Raw genomic sequence first — 19,515 nt, 5'->3', positions numbered from 1 at the left:
TATCCTTACATAACGATTCAATAATTTTAGATCCAGAACTGGTCTGAAGGAATTCTCCTTCTTTGGTACAATGAAGAGATTTGAATAAAACCCCATCCCCTGTTCCGGAACTGGAACTGACATAATTACTCCAGCCAACTCTAGATCTGAAACACAATTCAGAAATGCTTGAGCTTTCACTGGATTTACTGGGACATGGGAAAGAAAAAATCTCTTTGCAGGAGGTCTCATCTTGAAACCAATTCTGTACCCTTCTGAAACAATGTTCTGAATCCAAAGATTGTGAACAGATTTGATCCAAATTTCTTTGAAAAAACGTAACCTGCCCCCTACCAGCTGAACTGGAATGAGGGCCGTACCTTCATGTGAACTTAGAAGCAGGCTTTGCCTTTCTAGCAGGCTTGGATTTATTCCAGACTGGAGATGGTTTCCAAACTGAAACTGCTCCTGAGGACGAAGGATCAGGCTTTTGTTCTTTGTTGAAACGAAAGGAACGAAAACGATTGTTAGCCCTGTTTTTACCTTTAGATTTTTTATCCTGTGGTAAAAAAGTTCCTTTCCCACCAGTAACAGTTGAAATAATAGAATCCAACTGAGAACCAAATAATTTGTTTCCCTGGAAAGAAATGGAAAGTAGAGTTGATTTAGAAGCCATATCAGCATTCCAAGTCTTAAGCCATAAAGCTCTTCTGGCTAAGATAGCCAGAGACATAAATCTAACATCAACTCTAATAATATCAAAAATGGCATCACAGATGAAATTATTAGCATGCTGGAGAAGAATAATAATATCATGAGAATCACGATTTGTTACTTGTTGCGCTAGAGTTTCCAACCAAAAAGTTGAAGCTGCAGCAACATCAGCCAATGATATAGCAGGTCTAAGAAGATTACCTGAACATAGATAAGCTTTTCTTAGAAAAGATTCAATTTTTCTATCTAAAGGATCCTTAAACGAGGTACCATCTGACGTAGGAATGGTAGTACGTTTAGCAAGGGTAGAAATAGCCCCATCAACTTTAGGGATTTTGTCCCAAAATTCTAACCTGTCAGGCGGAACAGGATATAATTGCTTAAAACGTTTAGAAGGAGTAAATGAATTACCCAATTTATCCCATTCCTTAGCAATTACTGCAGAAATAGCATTAGGAACAGGAAAGACTTCTGGAATAACCGCAGGAGCTTTAAAAACCTTATCCAAACGTATAGAATTAGTATCAAGAGGACTAGAATCCTCTATTTCTAAAGCAATTAGTACTTCTTTAAGTAAAGAGCGAATAAATTCCATCTTAAATAAATATGAAGATTTATCAGCATCAATCTCTGAGACAGAATCCTCTGAACTAGAAGAGTCCAAAGAATCAGAATGATGGTGTTCATTTAAAAATTCATCTGTAGGGAGAGAAGATTTAAAAGACTTTTTACGTTTACTAGAAGGAGAAATAACAGACAAAGCCTTCTTTATGGATTCAGAAACAAAATCTCTTATGTTATCAGGAACATTCTGCACCTTAGATGTTGAGGGAACTGCAACAGGCAATGGTACATCACTAAAGGAAATATTATCTGCTTTAACAAGTTTGTCATGACAATTAATACAAACAACAGCTGGAGAAATAGCTACCAAAAGTTTACAGCAGATACACTTAGCTTTGGTAGATCCAGCAGGCAGTGGTTTTCCTGTAGTATCTTCTGGCTCAGATGCAACGTGAGACATCTTGCAATATGTAAGAGAAAAAACAACATATAAAGCAAAATAAATCAAATTCCTTATAAGACAGTTTCAGGAATGGGAAAAAAATGCCAAACATCAAGCTTCTAGCAACCAGAAGCAAATGAAAATGAGACTGAAATAATGTGGAGACAAAAGCGACGCCCATATTTTTTGGCGCCAAATAAGACGCCCACATTATTTGGCGCCTAAATGCTTTTGGCGCCAAAAATGACGCCACATCCGGAACGCCGACATTTTTGGCGCAAAATAACGTCAAAAAATGACGCAACTTCCGGCGACACGTATGACGCCGGAAACGGAAATGAATTTTTGCGCCAAAAAAATCCGCGCCAAAAATGACGCAATAAAATGAAGCATTTTCAGCCCCCGCGAGCCTAACAGCCCACAGGGAAAAAAGTCAAATTTTTGAGGTAAGACAAAATATGATAATTTAAAGCATAATCCCAAATATGAAACTGACTGTCTGGAAATAAGGAAAGTTGAACATTCTGAGTCAAGGCAAATAAATGTTTGAATACATATATTTAGAACTTTATAAATAAAGTGCCCAACCATAGCTTAGAGTGTCACAGAAAATAAGACTTACTTACCCCAGGACACTCATCTACATGTTTGTAGAAAGCCAAACCAGTACTGAAACGAGAATCAGTAGAGGAAATGGTAAATATAAGAGTATATCGTCGATCTGAAAAGGGAGGTAAGAGATGAATCTCTACGACCGATAACAGAGAACCTTATGAAATAGACCCCGTAGAAGGAGATCACTGCATTCAATAGGCAATACTCTCCTCACATCCCTCTGACATTCACTGCACGCTGAGAGGAAAACCGGGCTCCAACTTGCTGCGGAGCGCATATCAACGTAGAATCTAGCACAAACTTACTTCACCACCTCCCTTGGAGGCAAAGTTTGTAAAACTGATTTGTGGGTGTGGTGAGGGGTGTATTTATAGGCATTTTAAGGTTTGGGAAACTTTGCCCCTCCTGGTAGGAATGTATATCCCATACGTCACTAGCTCATGGACTCTTGTTAATTACATGAAAGAAAACTTCTGGAATAACCACAGGAGATTTAAATACCTTATCTAAACGTTTAGAATTAGTATCAAGAGGACCAGAATCCTCTATTTCTAAAGCAATTAATACTTCTTTAAGTAAAGAACGAATAAATTCCATTTTAAATAAATATGAAGATTTATCAGCATCAATCTCTGAAACAGAATCCTCTGAACCAGAAGAGTCATCAGAATCAGAATGATGATGTTCATTTAAAAATTCATCTGTAGGGAGAGAAGTTTTAAAAGATTTTTTACTAGAAGGAGAAATAACAGACATAGCCTTCTTGATGGATTCAGAAACAAAATCTCTTATGTTATCAGGAACATTCTGCACCTTAGATGTTGAGGGAACTGCAACAGACAATGGTACATTACTAAAGGAAATATTATCTGCATTAACAAGTTTGTCATGACAATTAATACAAACAGCCGGAGGAATAGCTACCAAAAGTTTACAGCAGATACACTTAGCTTTGGTAGATCCAGCACTAGACAGCGATTTTCCTGTAGTATCTTCTGACTCAGATGCAACGTGAGACATCTTGCAATATGTAAGAGAAAAAACAACATATAAAGCAAAATAGATCAAATTCCTTATATGACAGTTTCAGGAATGGGAAAAAATGCCAAAGAACAAGCTTCTAGCAACCAGAAGCAATGAAAAATGAGACTTAAATAATGTGGAGACAAAAGCGACGCCCATATTTTTTAGCGCCAAATCCACATTATTTGGCGCCTAAATGCTTTTGGCGCCAAAATGACGCCACATCCGGAACGCCGACATTTTTGGCGCAAAATAACGTCAAAAAATGACGCAACTTCCGGCGACACGTATGACGCCGGAAACGGAAAAGAATTTTTGCGCCAAAAAAGTCTGCGCCAAGAATGACGCAATAAAATGAAGCATTTTCAGCCCCCGCGAGCCTAACAGCCCACAGGGAAAAAAAAAAAAAAGTCAAATTTTTGAAGGTAAGAAAAAATGAATAATTCAAATGCATAATCCCAAATATGAAACTGACTGTCTGAAAATTAAGGAAAGTTGAACATTCTGAGTCAAGGCAAATAAATGTTTGAATACATATATTTAGAACTTTATAAACAAAGTGCCCAACCATAGCTTAGAGTGTCACAGAAAATAAGATTTACTTACCCCAGGACACTCATCTACATGTTTGTAGAAAGCCAAACCAGTACTGAAACGAGAATCAGTAGAGGTAATGGTATATATATGAGAGTATATCGTCGATCTGAAAAGGGAGGTAAGAGATGAATCTCTACGACCGATAACAGAGAACCTATGAAATAGACCCCGTAGAAGGAGATCACTGCATTCAAATAGGCAATACTCTCCCTCACATCCCTCTGACATTCACTGCACGCTGAGAGGAAAACCGGGCTCCAACTTGCTGCGGAGCGCATATCAACGTAGAATCTAGCACAAACTTACTTCACCACCTCCATCGGAGGCAAAGTTTGTAAAAACTGAATTGTGGGTGTGGTGAGGGGTGTATTTATAGGCATTTTGAGGTTTGGGAAACTTTGCCCCTCCTGGTAGGAATGTATATCCCATACGTCACTAGCTCATGGACTCTTGCTAATTACATGAAAGAAACTATTTCTAGCGGCCAGGGATCCTGAACATCTCTTGCCCAAGCCTGAGCAAAGAGAGAGAGTCTGCCCCCCACTAGATCCGGTCCCGGATCGGGGGCTACTCCTTCATGCTGTTTTGTTAGCAGCGGCAGGCTTCTTGGCCTGCTTACCCTTGTTCCAGCCTTGCATCGGTTTCCAGGCTGGTTTGGGTTGTGAGGCATTACCCTCTTGCTTAGAGGATGCAGAATTAGAGGCCGGTCCGTTCCTGAAATTGCGAAAGGAACGAAAACTAGACTTATTTTTAGCCTTGAAAGACCTATCTTGTGGAAGGGCGTGGCCCTTTCCCCCAGTGATGTCTGAAATAATCTCTTTCAATTCTGGTCCAAATAGAGTTTTACCTTTGAAAGGGATGTTAAGCAATTTTGTCTTGGATGACACATCCGCTGACCAAGACTTTAGCCAAAGCGCTCTGCGAGCCACGATAGCAAACCCTGAATTTTTCGCAGCTAATCTAGCTAATTGCAAAGTGGCATCTAAAATAAAAGAGTTAGCCAATTTAAGTGCGTGAACTCTGTCCATAACCTCCTCATATGGAGTCTCTCTACAGAGCGACTTTTCTAGTTCCTCGAACCAGAACCACGCTGCTGTAGTGACCGGAACAATGCACGAAATTGGTTGTAGAAGGTAACCTTGCTGTACAAAAATCTTTTTAAGCAAACCTTCCAATTTTTTTTATCCATAGGATCTTTGAAAGCACAACTATCTTCGATAGGAATAGTAGTGCGTTTGTTTAGAGTAGAAACTGCCCCCTTGACCTTAGGGACTGTCTGCCATAAGTCCTTTCTGGGGTCGACCATAAGAAATAATTTCTTAAATATAGGGGGGGGGGGGGGGGGGGGAACAAAAAGGTATGCCGGGCTTTTCCCACTCCTTATTTACTATGTCCGCCACCCGCTTGGGTATAGGAAAAGCGTCAGGGTGCACCGGAACCTCTAGGAACTTGTCCATCTTGCATAATTTCTCTGGAATGACCAAGTTGTCACAATCATCCAGAGTAGATAACACCTCCTTAAGCAGTGCGCGGAGATGTTCTTGTTCTAATTTAAATTTAAAATGTCACAACATCAGGTTCAGCTTGTTGAGAAATTTTTCCTGAATCTGAAATTTCTCCATCTGACAAAACATTCCTCATGGCCCCTTCAGATTGGTGTGAGGGTATGACAGAACAATTATCAGCGCCCTCCTGCTCTTCAGTGTTTAAAACAGAGCAATTGCGCTTTCTCTGATAAGCAGGCATTTTGGATAAAATATTTGCTATGGAGTTATCCATTACAGCCGTTAATTGTTGCATGGTAATAAGCATTGGCGCACTAGATGTACTAGGGGCCTCCTGCGTGGGCAAAACTGGTGTAGACACAGTAGGAGATGATGTAGTATCATGTTTACTCCCCTCATCTGAGGAATCATCTTGGGCAATTTCATTATCTGTGGCAGTACTGTCCTTACTTTGTTTTGACGCTATGGCACAATCACATAAATTTAAATGGGGAGACACATTGGCTTTCATACATATAGAACATAGCTTATCTGAAGGTACAGACATGTTAAACAGGCTTAAACTTGTCAACAGAGCGCAAAAAAATAAAAAAAAATTTAAACAGAAAACACTTTATTACTGAATATGTGAAAAAGTATGAAGGAATTGTTCAAAAATTACCAAAATTTCACCACAGTGTCTTAAAGCATTAATAGTATTGCACACACAATTTCAGAGCTTTAACCCTTAAAATAACGGAACCGGAGCCGTTTATAAATTTAACCCCTATACAGTCCCAGCTATAGTCTTTGCTGAGACCCAACCAAGCCCAGAGGGGAATACGATACCAATTGACTCCTTCTAGAAGCTTTTCCAGCAATTTTTAGATCCTCACACATGCATCTGCATGCCCTGCTCTCAAAAAACAACTGCGCAGTAATGGCGCGAAAATGAGGCTCAGTCTATAACTAGGAAGGCCCCCTGACTGGAAAAGGTGTCTAACACAGTGCCTGACGTTTAATAAACGTTCCCCAAGTTTATAAATGCAAATTGTCAGCATAAATATGAATAAAATGCCCAAATAAAGCAATCTATTTAGCCCATAAAAATGTGTACCAGTTTTTTTTAGCCCATAATAAGCCCTTTATTCTGTTTGACTAAGAAAATGGCTTACCGGTCCCCATGAGGGGAAATGACAGCCTTCCAGCATTACATCGTCTTGTTAGAAATATGTCTAGTCATACCTTAAGCAGAAAAGTCTGCTAACTGCTTCCCCCAACTGAAGTTACTTCATCTCAACAGTCCTATGTGGAAACAGCAATCGATTTTAGTTACTGTCTGCTAAAATCATCTTCCTCTCACAAACAGAAATCTTCATCCTTTTCTGTTTCAGAGTAAATAGTACATACCAGCACTATTTTAAAATAACAAACACTTGATAGAAGAATAAAAACTACATTTAAACACCAAAAAAACTCTTAACCATCTCCGTGGAGATGTTGCCTGTGCAACGGCAAAGAGAATGACTGGGGTGGGCGGAGCCTAGGAGGGACTATATAGCCAGCTTTGCTGGGACTCTTTGCCATTTCCTGTTGGGGAAGAGAATATCCCACAAGTAAGGATGACGCCGTGGACCGGACACACCAATGTTGGAGAAATGGTAGAATTTAGTAAAAGTATGCAAAGAAGACCAAGTTGCTGCTTTGCAAATCTGATCAACCGAAGCTTCATTCCTAAACGCCCAGGAAGTAGAAACTGACCTAGTAGAATGAGCTGTAAACCTTTGAGGCGGAGTTTTACCCGACTCGACATAAGCATGATGAATCAAAGATTTTAACCAAGATGCCAAAGAAAAGGCAGAGGCCTTCTGACCTTTCCTAGAACCGGAAAAGATAACAAATAGACTAGAAGTCTTTCGGAAATCCTTAGTAGCTTCAACATAATATTTCAAAGCTCGAACCACATCCAAAGAATGCAACGATCTTTCCTTAGAATTCTTAGGATTAGGACACAATGAAGAAACCACAATTTCTCTACTAATGTTGTTAGAATTCACAACTTTAGGTAAAAATTTAAAAGAAGAAGTTTGCAACACCGCCTTATCCTGATGAAAAATCAGAAAAGGAGATTCACAAGAAAGAGCAGATAATTCAGAAACTCTTCTGGCAGAAGAGATGGCCAAAAGGAACAAAACTTTCCAAGAAAGTAATTTAATATCCAGAGAATGCATAGGTTCAAACGGAGGAGCTTGAAGAGCCCCCAGAACCAAATTCAAACTCCAAGGAGGAGAGATTGACTTAATGACAGGTTTGATACGAACCAAAGCCTGAACAAAACAATGAATATCAGGAAGATTAGCAATCTTTTTGTGAAACACAGAAAGAGCAGAAATTTGTCCTTTCAAAGAACTTGCAAACAAACCTTTATCCAGACCATCCTGAAGAAATTGTAAAATTCTAGGAATTCTAAAAGAATGCCAGGAAAAATGATGAGAAGAGCACCAAGAAATGTAAGTCTTCCAGACTCTATAATATATCTTCCTAGATACAGTTTTACAAGCCTGTAACATAGTATTAATTATGGAGTCAGAGAAACCTCTATGACTGAGAATCAAGAGTCCACGGTTGGCAAGTAGCCATCCGAACAAGATCCGCATACCAAAACCTGTGAGGCCATGCTGGAGCCACCAGCAGAACAAACGAACACTCCTTTAGAATCTTGGAAATCACTCTTGGAAGAAGAACTAGAGGCGGAAAGATATAGGCAGGATGATACTTCCAAGGAAGTGACAATGCATCCACTGCTTCCGCCTGAGGATCCCTGGATCTGGACAGATACCTGGGAAGCTTCTTGTTTAGATGAGAAGCCATCAGATCTATTTCTGGAAGTCCCCAGATTTGAACAATCTGAAGAAATACTTCTGGGTGAAGAGACCATTCGCCCGGATGTAATGTTTGGCGACTGAGATAATCCGCTTCCCAATTGTCTATACCTGGGATGTGAACCGCAGAAATTAGACAGGAGCTGGATTCTGCCCATACAAGTATTCGAGATACTTCTTTCATAGCCAGAGGACTGTGAGTCCCTCCTTGATTGACATATGCCACGGTTGTGACATTGTCCGTCTGAAAACAAATGAACGACTCTCTCTTTAGAAGAGGCCACGACTGAAGAGCTCTGAAAATCGCACAGAGTTCCAAAATGTTGATTGGTAATCTCGCCTCCTGAGATTCCCAAACCCCCTGTGCTGTCAGAGACCCCCATACAGCTCCCCAACCTGTCAGACTTGGATCTGTTGAGATCACAGTCCAGGTCGGAAGAACAAAAGAAGCCCCCTGAACTAAACAATGGTGGTCTGTCCACCACGTCAGAGAGTGTCGTACGTTCGGTTTTAAAGATATTAATTGTGATATCTTTGTATAATCCCTGCACCACTGGTTCAGCATACAGAGCTGAAGAGGTCGCATGTGAAAACGAGCAAAGGGGATCGCGTCCGATGCAGCAGTCATAAGACCTAGAATTTCCATGCATAAGGCTACCGAAGGGAATGATTGAGACTGAAGGTTTCGACAAGCTGAAACCAACTTCAGACGTCTCTTGTCCGTCAACGACAGAGTCATGGACACTGAATCTATCTGGAAACCTAAAAAGGTTACCCTTATCTGAGGAATCAACAAACTCTTTGGTAAATTGATCCTCCAACCATGTTCTTGAAGAAACGATACAAGTCGATTCGTATGAGATTTGCTAAATGTGAAGACTGAGCAAGTACCAAGATATCGTCCAAATAAGGAAATACCACAATACCCTGTTCTCTGATTACAGATAGTAGGGCACCGAGAACCTTTGTAAAAATCCTTGAAGCTGTTGCTAGGCCAAACGGCAGAGCCACAAACTGGTAATGCTTGTCTAGAAAAGAGAATCTCAGAAACTGAAAGTGATCTGGATGAATCGGAATATGCAGATATGCATCTTGTAAATCTATTGTGGACATATAATGCCCTTGCTGAACAAAAGGCAGAATAGTCCTTATAGTTACCATTTTGAATGTTGGTATTCTTACATAACGATTCAAATTTTTTAAATCCAGTACTGGTCTGAAGGAATTCTTCTTTGGTACAATGATTTGAGTAAAACCCCAGACCCTGTTCCAGAACTGGAACTGGCACAATTACTCCAGCCAACTCTAGATCTGAAAGACATTTCAGAAACGCTTGAGCCTTCACTGGATTTATTGGAACGCGAGAAAGAAAAAATCTTCTTGCAGGACGCCTTATCTTGAAACCTATTCTGTACCCTTGAGAAACAATGTTCTGAATCCAAAGACTGAATTGAATTGATCCAAATTTCTTTGAAAAATCGTAATCTGCCCCCTACCAGCTGGGCTGGAATGAGGGCCGCACCTTCATGTGGACTTGGGAGCTGGCTTTGGCTTTCTAAAAGGCTTGGATTTATTCCAGACTGGAGATGGTTTCCAAACTGATACCGTTCCTGTAGGGGAAGGATCAGGCTTTTGTTCCTTATTGTGACGAAAGGAACGAAAACGATTAGCAGTCCTATATTTACCTTTAGATTTTTTATCCTGTGGTAAAAAAGTTCCTTTGCCCCCCAGTAACAGTTGAAATAATAGAATCCAACTGTGAACCAAACAATTTATTACCTTGGAAAGAAAGGGAAAGCAAAGTTGACTTAGAAGACATATCAGCATTCCAAGTTTTAAGCCATAAAGCTCTTCTAGCTAAAATAGCTAAAGACATATACCTGACATCAACCCTAATGATGTCAAAGATGGCATCACAAATAAAGTTATTAGCATGTTGAAGAAGATTAACAATGCTATGAGTATTATGATCTGTCACTTGTTGTGCTAAAGCCTCCAACCAGAAAGTTGAAGCTGCAGCAACATCCGCCAAAGATATAGCAGGCCTAAGAAGATTACCTGAACATAAATAAGCTTTTCTTAGAAAGGATTCAATTTTCCTATTGAAAGGATCCTTAAAGGAAGTACTATCTGCCGTAGGAATAGTAGTACGTTTAGCAAGAGTAGAGATAGCCCCATCAACCTTAGGGATTTTGTCCCAAAACTCTAATCTGTCAGATGGCACAGGATATAATTTCTTAAACCGTTTAGAAGGAGTAAATTACCCAGATTATTCCATTCCCTGGAAATTACTTCAGAAATAGCATCAGGGACGGGAAAAATCTCTGGAATAACTACAGGAGGTTTAAAAACCGTGTTTAAACGTTTAGATTTAGTATCAAGGAGGACCAGATTCCTCTATTTCTAATGCAATTAAGACTTCTTTAATTAAAGAACGAATAAATTCCATTTTAAATAAATATGAAGATTTATCAGTGTCAATCTCTGAAACAGAATCCTCTGAACCAGACAAATCATCATCAGAAACAGAATGATGTTCATTTAAAAATTCATCTGGAAAATGAGAAGTTTTAAAAGACCTTTTACGTTTACTGGAAGGAGGAATAACAGACAGAGCCTTCTTAATAGATTTAGAAACAAAATCTCTTATATTAACAGGAACACCCTGAATATTAGATGTTGATGGAACAGCAACAGGTAATGGAACATTACTAAAGGAAATATCTGCATTAGCAAGTTTATCATGAGATTCATCACAAACAGCCGGAGGGACAGTTACCACAAGTTTACAGCAAATACACTTAACTTTGGTAGATCCAGCATCAGGCAGCGATTTTCCAGAAGTAGCTTCTGATTCAGGGTCAATCTGAGACATCTTGCAATATGTAATAGTAAAAACAACATAAAAAGCAAAATTGATCAAATTCCTTTAATGACAGTTTCAGGAATGGGAAAAAATGCCAATGAACAAGCTTCTAGCAACCAGAAGCAAATAAACAACTAGACAAATAATGTGGAGACAATAATGACGCCCATATTTTTTAGCGCCAAAAAAAAAAAAAAGACGCCCACATTATTTGGCGCTTAAATGCTTTTGGCACCAAAAATGACGCCACATCCGGTGACGCCGACATTTTTGGCGCAAAAACGTCAAAAACATGACGCAACTTCCGGCGACAAGTATGACGCCGGAAATGACAAAGAAAATTTTTGCGCCAAAAAAGTCCGCGCCAAGAATGACGCAATAAAATGAAGCATTTTCAGCCCCCGCGGGCCTAACAGCCCACAGGAAAAAAAGTCAAATTTAAGGTAAGAAAAATTTATTAATTCATATGCATTATCCCAAATTATGAAACTGACTGTCTGAAATAAGGAATATCGAACATCCTGAATCAAGGCAAATAAATGTTTAAACACATATATTTAGAACTTTATATAAAAGTGCCCAACCATAGCTTAGAGTGTCACAAAAAATAAGACTTACTTACCCCAGGACACTCATCTACATATAGTAGAAAGCCAAACCAGTACTGAAACGAGAATCAGTAGAGGTAATGGTATATATAAAAGAGTATATCGTCGATCTGAAAAGGGAGGTAAGAGATGAATCTCTCTCTTCACATCCCTCTGACATTCACTGCACACTGAGAGGAAAACCGGGATCCAGCCTGCTGCGAAGTGCATATCAACGAAGAATCTAGCACAAACTTACTTTACCACCTCCACGGGAGGCAAAGTTTGTAAAACTGATTTGTGGGTGTGGTGAGGGGTGTATTTATAGGCATTTTGAGGTTTGGGAAACTTTGCCCCTCCTGGTAGGAATGTATATCCCATACGTCACTAGCTCATGGACTCTTGCTAATTACATGAAAGAAATGGTATGGGTGCAACCCTAATTTAAGAGAACACAAGAGTCTTTAGTGGGGGCAAACTATTAGGAGAGGTTTCAATGGGGGGGGGGAGCACTGACTTCACAATTGGCTGAGACCGATGCATCTCTGTGCCAGACCCTGGAGTTTATGTTGAGACCTAGATTCAGCAGTTACTGCTGATAGATTAATTTAATCTGACAGACAAATACACCAGATGTACCTACGCTACACTTCTTCCATACAGTATGGTTTACTTTATAACGCCAATAGAGATGTAATGAGCGAATCTGTGTACAGAGAGAATCTCAGCCTGGCTATGAAGTGTGTCTATAGATATAAACAAAAGAACAAAAAACAAAGTCCACAGCACCAGTGCATGATTAAGGGTGAATACCCCGAAATGTTGACGGTTGCCGTTTTTGCCATGATGCTGAAATAAAATATTAAGATTATTCTTGAGACTGGGTGCTGTAGAATTAGTTTTGTGATTTTAGGGGAATTTGCAGTTTCCCCCATATCACTGGCACCAGGTACAGTGCTGTTTGTCATCTGGACTGTTATAAACAAAAGAACAGGGTGTCACAGAGGGTAACAGTCCTGTACTAAACGAAACCGGGTGTGACAGTAACTGAAAGAAATATACAAAGTCCGGAACTTGCAGTTAAAACTTCAATGCTTTAATAAATCCTTAAAAGCGGTACATGAACATAAAACAAAAACATGCCCTTAGTGCAAGCTTACGCGTTTCGGCTTAGATGCCGTACTCATAGCTTCCTAACCACCTTCTCACTACTGGGCTATTTAAGAGGTGTAAAACCATTTAATTGACAGTAACTGCTGTGTACTAAATGTAACAGGGTGCGACAGTGACTGCTGTGTAACTAAATGTAACAGGGCTTGACAGTGACTGCTGTGTTTGACACTGAAGATTTTCTTACACTACCTTCAGCTGAACTGTGGGAACCATCTTGGATCTTAGATAATGTTTGCTAAGATCATCAACATCAGGGCAGAAAATAATATGTCTCCACTCCTCTTGGGAAGCAATAGACTGACGATTTCCCCCTGAGAAAAATAGAACTCGTTGGCACCATTTTAAAATAAAAAAAAACTTCTTGATTAAAGAATCTAAACTAACACCTCACTTTACCTCTTCATATTACTAACACAGGCAAAGAGAATAACTGGAGGTAGAGGGAAGGGAGGAGCTATACAGCTCTGCTGTGGTGCTCTTTGCCACTTCCTGTTAGCAGGAGGATAAATCCCACAAGGATGAAATCCGTTGACTTGTCATATCTTGTAGAAGAAATCTTGATAGCAGAGCACTTCACTCAACCTCTCCCCTCGAAGGCCAAGAACTAACTGGAGAGGGAGTTGGGAGGGATTAGAAGCTCTTGCAAGTGTTCTTGACCTCCACCTGCTGGCAGGAAGTAGCTCCCACACATTGACACCCATAGACTCCTCATACGAAAGAAATTAAAGCTATTGGTGTAGGATGTCTGCCGCCTCATGGTGGCCATGTGATGAATTCCCGACATTAAGTAATCATGGACCCTCATCACCATAGAAAGAAACCTATTTTGGCACTAGAACTCACTGATTTCAGTGATCACTCGTTTACTGCTTTGATAGTTCTTGGTGAGTGCTACAGGCCAGTGCTTTATGGTGGGGCTTACATGGGTGTCTCAGGTATAAGGAGTCATTTCTGTGAGGTAGCCAGTGCTTTATGGTGGGGCTTACATGGGTGTCTCAGGTATAAGGAGTCATTTCTGTGAGGTACAGTGCTTTATGGTGGGACTTACATGGGTGTCTCAGGTATAAGGAGTCATTGCTATGAGGTAGCCAGTGCTTTATGGTGGGGCTTACATGGGTGTCTCAGGTATAAGGAGTCATTGCTATGAGGTAGCCAGTGCTTTATGGTGGGACTTACATGGGTGTCTCAGGTATAAGGAGTCATTGCTATGAGGTAGCCAATGCTTTATGGTGGGACTTACATGGGTGTCTCAGGTATAAGGAGTCATTTCTGTGAGGTAAGCCATTGATGGTGGGTCTTACATGGTTGTCTCAGGTATAAGGAGTCATTTCTGTGAGGTAGCCAGTGCTTTATGGTGGGACTTACATGGGTGTCTCAGGTATAAGGAGTCATTTCTGTGAGGTAGCCAGTGCTTTATGGTGGGACTTACATGGGTGTCTCAGGTATAAGGAGTCATTTCTGTGAGGTAGCCAGTGCTTTATGGTGGGACTTACATGGGTGTCTCAGGTATAAGGAGTCATTTCTGTGAGGTAGCCAGTGCTTTATGGTGGGACTTACATGGGTGTCTCAGGTATAAGGAGTCATTTCTGTGAGGTAGCCAGTGCTTTATGGTGGGACTTACATGGGTGTCTCAGGTATAAGGAGTCATTTCTGTGAGGTAGCCAGTGCTTTATGGTGGGACTTACATGGGTGTCTCAGGTATAAGGAGTCATTTCTGTGAGGTAGCCAGTGCTTTATGGTGGGACTTACATGGGTGTCTCAGGTATAAGGAGTCATTTCTGTGAGGTAGCCAATGCTTTATGGTGGGACTTACATGGGTGTCTCAGGTATAAGGAGTCATTTCTGTGAGGTAGCCAGTGCTTTATGGTGGGACTTACATGGGTGTCTCAGGTATAAGGAGTCATTTCTGTGAGGTAGCCAGTGCTTTATGGTGGGACTTACATGGGTGTCTCAGGTATAAGGAGTCATTTCTGTGAGGTAGCCAGTGCTTTATGGTGGGACTTACATGGGTGTCTCAGGTATAAGGAGTCATTTCTGTGAGGTAGCCAGTGCTTTATGGTGGGGACTTACATGGGTGTCTCAGGTATAAGGAGTCATTTCTGTGAGGTACAATGCTTTATGGTGGGGACTTACATGGGTGTCTCAGGTATAAGGAGTCATTTCTGTGAGGTAGCCAGTGCTTTATGGTGGGGACTTACATGGGTGTCTCAGGTATAAGGAGTCATTTCTGTGAGGTAGCCAATGCTTTATGGTGGGACTTACATGGGTGTCTCAGGTATAAGGAGTCATTTCTGTGAGGTAGCCAGTGCTTTATGGTGGGGCTTACATGGGTGTCTCAGGTATAAGGAGTCATTTCTGTGAGGTAGCCAGTGCTTTATGGTGGGACTTACATGGGTGTCTCAGGTATAAGGAGTCATTTCTGTGAGGTAGCCAGTGCTTTATGGTGGGGCTTACATGGGTGTCTCAGGTATAAGGAGTCATTTCTGTGAGGTAGCCAATGCTTTATGGTGGGACTTACATGGGTGTCTCAGGTATAAGGAGTCATTTCTGTGAAATTAATGGTTCTGCGCATAGAGGTGGTGTAGGTGGGGGGGATGGGTATGGGGGTTACCTGCTGCTTGCCAGTCAGTCCATATCTTCCAATGATTTTCCGCATCTCCTCCTTCTCTTTGATGTCTGGGTAACACTTCATCATGTATTCAAGAGGTGACAAATCTAGTTCAAGCTGCTCTGTCAAGTGCTGATGGTAGCGGCCAATCTTCACGTGAGAATGCTTCCGGATCATTCCATCTGAGGGCAGCAGCTGGAAAGGGAAATGGAGACATGAGATCCTACCACTGACAGTGAGGGCCACACTCAAACACTAAAGACAAACACACTGATGCCACAAGAACACCGGCGCAGTCCAACAGAAGTTTGTGAACCTCCTGGAATTACCTGGATTTCTGCATTGATTGCTCATAAAATGTCTGATCGTCATCTAAGTCCCAATTCTAGACAAATACACCAGGACTAATACCCCAGCAGCCTCAGTTACCTGTAGCTCCTCCCCCACAGGAATAATACCCCAGCAGCCTCAGTAACCTGTAGCTCCTCCCCCACAGGACTAATACCCCAGCTGTACTGTTAATGCAAAAGCCTCAGTAACCTGTAGCTCCTCCCCCACAGGACTAATACCCCAGCTGTACTGTTAATGCAAAAGCCTCAGTAACCTGCAGCTCCTCCCCCCACAGAACTAATACCCCAGCTGTACTGATAATGCAGAAGCCTCAGTAACCTGTAGCCCCTCCCCCCACAGAATACCCCAGCAGCCTCAGTAACCTGTAGCTCCTCCCCCCACATGACTAATACCCCAGCTGTACTGTTAATGCAAAAGCCTCAGTAACCTGCAGCTCCTCCCCCCACAGAACTAATACCCCAGCTTTACTGATAATGCAGAAGCCTCAGTTACCTGTAGCTCCTCCCCCACAGGAATAATACCCCAGCAGCCTCAGTAACCTGTAGCTCCTCCCCCACAGGACTAATACCCCAGCTGTACTGTTAATGCAAAAGCCTCAGTAACCTGTAGCTCCTCCCCCACAGGACTAATACCCCAGCTGTACTGTTAATGCAAAAGCCTCAGTAACCTGCAGCTCCTCCCCCCACAGAACTAATACCCCAGCTTTACTGATAATGCAGAAGCCTCAGTAACCTGTAGCCCCTCCCCCCACAGAATACCCCAGCAGCCTCAGTAACCTGTAGCTCCTCCCCCCACATGACTAATACCCCAGCTGTACTTATAATGCAGAAGCCTCAGTAACCTGTAGCTCCTCCCCCCCACATGACTAATACCCCAGCTGTACTGATAATGCAGAAGCCTCAGTAACCTGTAGCTCCTCCCCCCACAGGACTAATACCGCAGCTGTACTGATAATGCAGAAGTCTCAGTAACCTGTAGCTCCTCCCCCACAGGTCTAATACCCCAGCTGTACTGATAATGCAGAAACCTCAGTAACCTGTAGCTCCCCCCCCCCCCCACAGGACTAATACCCCAGCTGTACTGATAATGCAGAAGCCTCAGTAACCTGTAGCTCCTCCCCCCACAGGACTAATACCCCAGCTGTACTGATAATGCAGAAACCTCAGTAACCTGTAGCTCCTCCCCCACAGGACTAATACCGCAGCTGTACTGATAATGCAGAAGTCTCAGTAACCTGTAGCTCCTCCCCCACAGGTCTAATACCCCAGCTGTACTGATAATGCAGAAGCCTCAGTAACCTGTAGCTCCTCCCCCCACAGGACTAATACCCCAGCTGTACTGATAATGCAGAAGCCTCAGTAACCTGTAGCTCCTCCCCCACAGGACTAATACCGCAGCTGTACTGATAATGCAGAAGCCTCAGTAACCTGTAGCTCCTCCCCCCACAGGACTAATACCGCAGCTGTACTGATAATGCAGAAGCCTCAGTAACCTGTAGCTCCTCCCCCCACAGGACTAATACCCCAGCTGTACTGATAATGCAGAAGTCTCAGTAACCTGTAGCTCCTCCCCCACAGGTCTAATACCCCAGCTGTACTGATAATGCAGAAACCTCAGTAACCTGTAGCTCCTCCCCCACAGGTCTAATACCCCAGCTGTACTGATAATGCAGAAACCTCAGTAACCTGTAGCTCCTCCCCCACAGGTCTAATACCCCAGCTGTACTGATAATGCAGAAACCTCAGTAACCTGTAGCTCCTCCCCCACAGGTCTAATACCCCAGCTGTACTGATAATGCAGAAGTCTCAGTAACCTGTAGCTCCTCCCCCCACAGTACTAATACCCCAGCTGTACTGATAATGCAGAAGCCTCAGTAACTTGTAGTTCCCCCCCTCCCCCCCCACAGTACTAATACCCCAGCTGTACTGATAATGCAGAAGCCTCAGTAACTTGTTGCTCCCCCCCCCCCCCACAGGACTAATACCCCAGCTATACTGATAATGCAGAAGCCTCAGTAACCTGTAACTCCTCCCCCCACAGGACTAATACCGCAGCTGTACTGATAATGCAGAAACCTCAGTAACCTGTAGCTCCTCCCCCACAGGACTAATACCGCAGCTGTACTGATAATGCAGAAGTCTCAGTAACCTGTAGCTCCTCCCCCACAGGTCTAATACCCCAGCTGTACTGATAATGCAGAAGCCTCAGTAACCTGTAGCTCCTCCCCCCACAGGACTAATACCCCAGCTGTACTGATAATGCAGAAGCCTCAGTAACCTGTAGCTCCTCCCCCACAGGACTAATACCGCAGCTGTACTGATAATGCAGAAGCCTCAGTAACCTGTAGCTCCTCCCCCCACAGGACTAATACCGCAGCTGTACTGATAATGCAGAAGCCTCAGTAACCTGTAGCTCCTCCCCCCACAGGACTAATACCGCAGCTGTACTGATAATGCAGAAGTCTCAGTAACCTGTAGCTCCTCCCCCACAGGTCTAATACCCCAGCTGTACTGATAATGCAGAAACCTCAGTAACCTGTAGCTCCTCCCCCACAGGTCTAATACCCCAGCTGTACTGATAATGCAGAAACCTCAGTAACCTGTAGCTCCTCCCCCACAGGTCTAATACCCCAGCTGTACTGATAATGCAGAAACCTCAGTAACCTGTAGCTCCTCCCCCACAGGTCTAATACCCCAGCTGTACTGATAATGCAGAAGTCTCAGTAACCTGTAGCTCCTCCCCCCACAGTACTAATACCCCAGCTGTACTGATAATGCAAAAGCCTCAGTAACTTGTAGTTCCCCCCTCCCCCCCCACAGTACTAATACCCCAGCTGTACTGATAATGCAGAAGCCTCAGTAACTTGTTGCTCCCCCCCCCCCCCACAGGACTAATACCCCAGCTATACTGATAATGCAGAAGCCTCAGTAACCTGTAACTCCTCCCCCCACAGGACTAATACCGCAGCTGTACTGATAATGCAGAAGCCTCAGTAACCTGTAGCTCCTCCCCCCACAAGACTAATACCCCAGCAGCCTCAGTGTACCCTACATCATTTTCTCTTTAATTTGTACCTGCTGGAGTGTATTAAATGGTTGACTAACAACCTCTTTACCTTTATATCTGCATTTAAAAACAACATGTATGCTTAACTGAAACTCTTTTCTTTCCAGTGGCATGGAGAGTCTACAAGTCCATTCAATTACTGTTGTGAATTCAGCTCCTGGCCACCAGGAGGCGGCAGACACCCCAGCAAAGCTTCAAGTATCCTCCCACTTCCCATAATCCCCCAGTAATTTAGCTAAGGGAAAAGGAAAGAGAAATTACACCAAGGGCCCGATTTATCAAGTGTCTGGCGGACATAATCCGCTGTAGCGCATCATGTCCGCCAGACATCGATAAATGCAGACAGCATTCTAGTTAACGGCTTGTGCAGTGTCGCCCCCTGCAGATTTGCGACCAATCGGCCGCTAGCAGGGGTGTCAATCAATCCGATCATATGTGATCGGGCGGATTGCTGTCCACCACGGCAGACGATTTAAGAAGCGTTTCCAGGGAGCCTGAAAGCTCATGCGGAAAAAGGGGTATACGGCCCCATTCAGGCAGTGATTAATCGCACCTAGGAGTATA

General features: G+C 42.6%; 1 protein-coding gene across 3 annotated transcripts in view; it reads right to left on the bottom strand.

The window, feature by feature from the left end:
- ABCF2 (ATP binding cassette subfamily F member 2) overlaps positions 1-19,515 on the bottom strand; it is a 131,291-nt gene that overhangs the window by 11,912 nt on the left and 99,864 nt on the right. For all 3 annotated transcript variants that reach the window (XM_053713247.1, XM_053713249.1, XM_053713248.1), the window contains exon 12: positions 15,538-15,729. In XM_053713247.1, the coding sequence (XP_053569222.1) occupies positions 15,538-15,729 (192 nt within the window). The remainder of the gene's footprint in view (positions 1-15,537; positions 15,730-19,515) is intronic.

The sequence above is a fragment of the Bombina bombina genome, chromosome 5 (assembly GCF_027579735.1).
Source record: "Bombina bombina isolate aBomBom1 chromosome 5, aBomBom1.pri, whole genome shotgun sequence".
Classification (NCBI taxonomy): domain Eukaryota; kingdom Metazoa; phylum Chordata; class Amphibia; order Anura; family Bombinatoridae; genus Bombina; species Bombina bombina.
Note: the sequence above shows the minus strand (reverse complement) of the source record. Positions and strands in the feature narration are given on the sequence as shown.